General features: G+C 57.4%; 1 protein-coding gene across 1 annotated transcript in view; it reads left to right on the forward strand.

Annotated features, from left to right (window-relative positions):
• Positions 1–1331, forward strand: part of UBA1 (ubiquitin like modifier activating enzyme 1) — a 14642-nt gene that overhangs the window by 3649 nt on the left and 9662 nt on the right. Inside the window, exon 7 of the mRNA XM_031065413.1 lies at positions 1122–1268. Coding sequence (XP_030921273.1) covers positions 1122–1268 — 147 coding nt within the window. The remainder of the gene's footprint in view (positions 1–1121; positions 1269–1331) is intronic.

Raw genomic sequence — 1331 nt, forward strand, 5'->3', positions numbered from 1 at the left:
CCTGGCTCTGGGGGGCCCCTCACCTGGCGGTCCTTTTTGGGGTCTCTGAGGCACCTGGAGCTGTGCTGGGGGTGTGTCTGAGGCACCTGGGGCCCTTTTTGGGATCTCTGAGGTACCTGGGGTTGCTCTGGGGGGTCTCTGAGGTAGCTGGGGCCCTTTTTGGGATCTCTGAGCTACCTGGGGCCCTTCTTGGGGTGCTCCTCTCACCTGGGGCTGTTCCAGGGGGTTCTCTGAGGCACCTGGGGCCATTTTTGGCGTGCCCCAAACACCTGGATCCCTTTTTTGGGACGCCCCACACAGCTGGACCCGTTTTTGGGGTGCCGCAGACACCTGCATCCCTTTTTTTGGGTGCCCCACATGCCTGGATCCCTTTTTGGGGTGCCCCACACAGCTGGGTCCCTTTTTGGGGTGCCCCAGTGACACCCCAGTGTCCCCAGGGCCACTGGGATGGACTGCGATGGACTGGGAGGGACTGGGGGGCACTGGGAGGGACTGGGGGGCACTGGGAGGAACTGGGTGGCGCTGGGAGAGACTGGGGGGCACTGGGAGGGACTGGGGGGCACTGGGAGGGCACTGGGAGGGACTGGGGGGCTGGTGGGTTATGTTGGGCTGTACTGAGCTATACTGGGCTATATTGGATTGTGTTGGGTTGTACTGGCATATACTGGGTTATACTGGGCTGTACAGGATTGTAGTGGTGGTATTGGGTTATACTGGATTATACTGGGCTATATTGGTTTATATTGGGTTGTGCTGGGCTGTAGGGATTTATACTGGGCTTTACTGGGTTATACTGGTTCATACTGGGTTATACTGGTTTATATTGGGTTGTACTGTGCTATAGGGGTTTATGCTGGGCTTTACTGGGTTATACTGGTTTATACTGGGCTTTACTGGTTTATGTTGAGTTATGCCGGGCTATAGAGGTTTATACTGGGCTATACTGAGCTATAGGGATTTCTGCTGGGCTCTACTGGTTTATATTGGGTTATGCTGGGCTATAGGAGTTTATACTGAGCTGTACAGGGTTATACTGGGCTACACTGGTTTATACTGGGCTGTAGGGGTTCATACTGGGCTGTACTGGTTTACACTGGTTTACACTGGTATGTTTTCCCCAGAAACGGTTGCGGGACGCGCTGGCCGAGCCCGAGATGATGGTGACGGATTTCGGGAAGGCCGAGAGGCCCTCGATGCTGCACTGGGCGTGGCAGGGCCTGCACCGCTTCCTGCAGCAGCACGGCCGCGCCCCGCGGCCCCGCCACCAGGTGGGGACACTGTGGGGACACTGGGGACATGGAGGCCACCGCGACCTGCCCCAACACAGTGTC

This window comes from Geospiza fortis, unplaced genomic scaffold, assembly GCF_000277835.1.
Source record: "Geospiza fortis unplaced genomic scaffold, GeoFor_1.0 scaffold33, whole genome shotgun sequence".
Lineage (NCBI taxonomy): Eukaryota > Metazoa > Chordata > Aves > Passeriformes > Thraupidae > Geospiza > Geospiza fortis.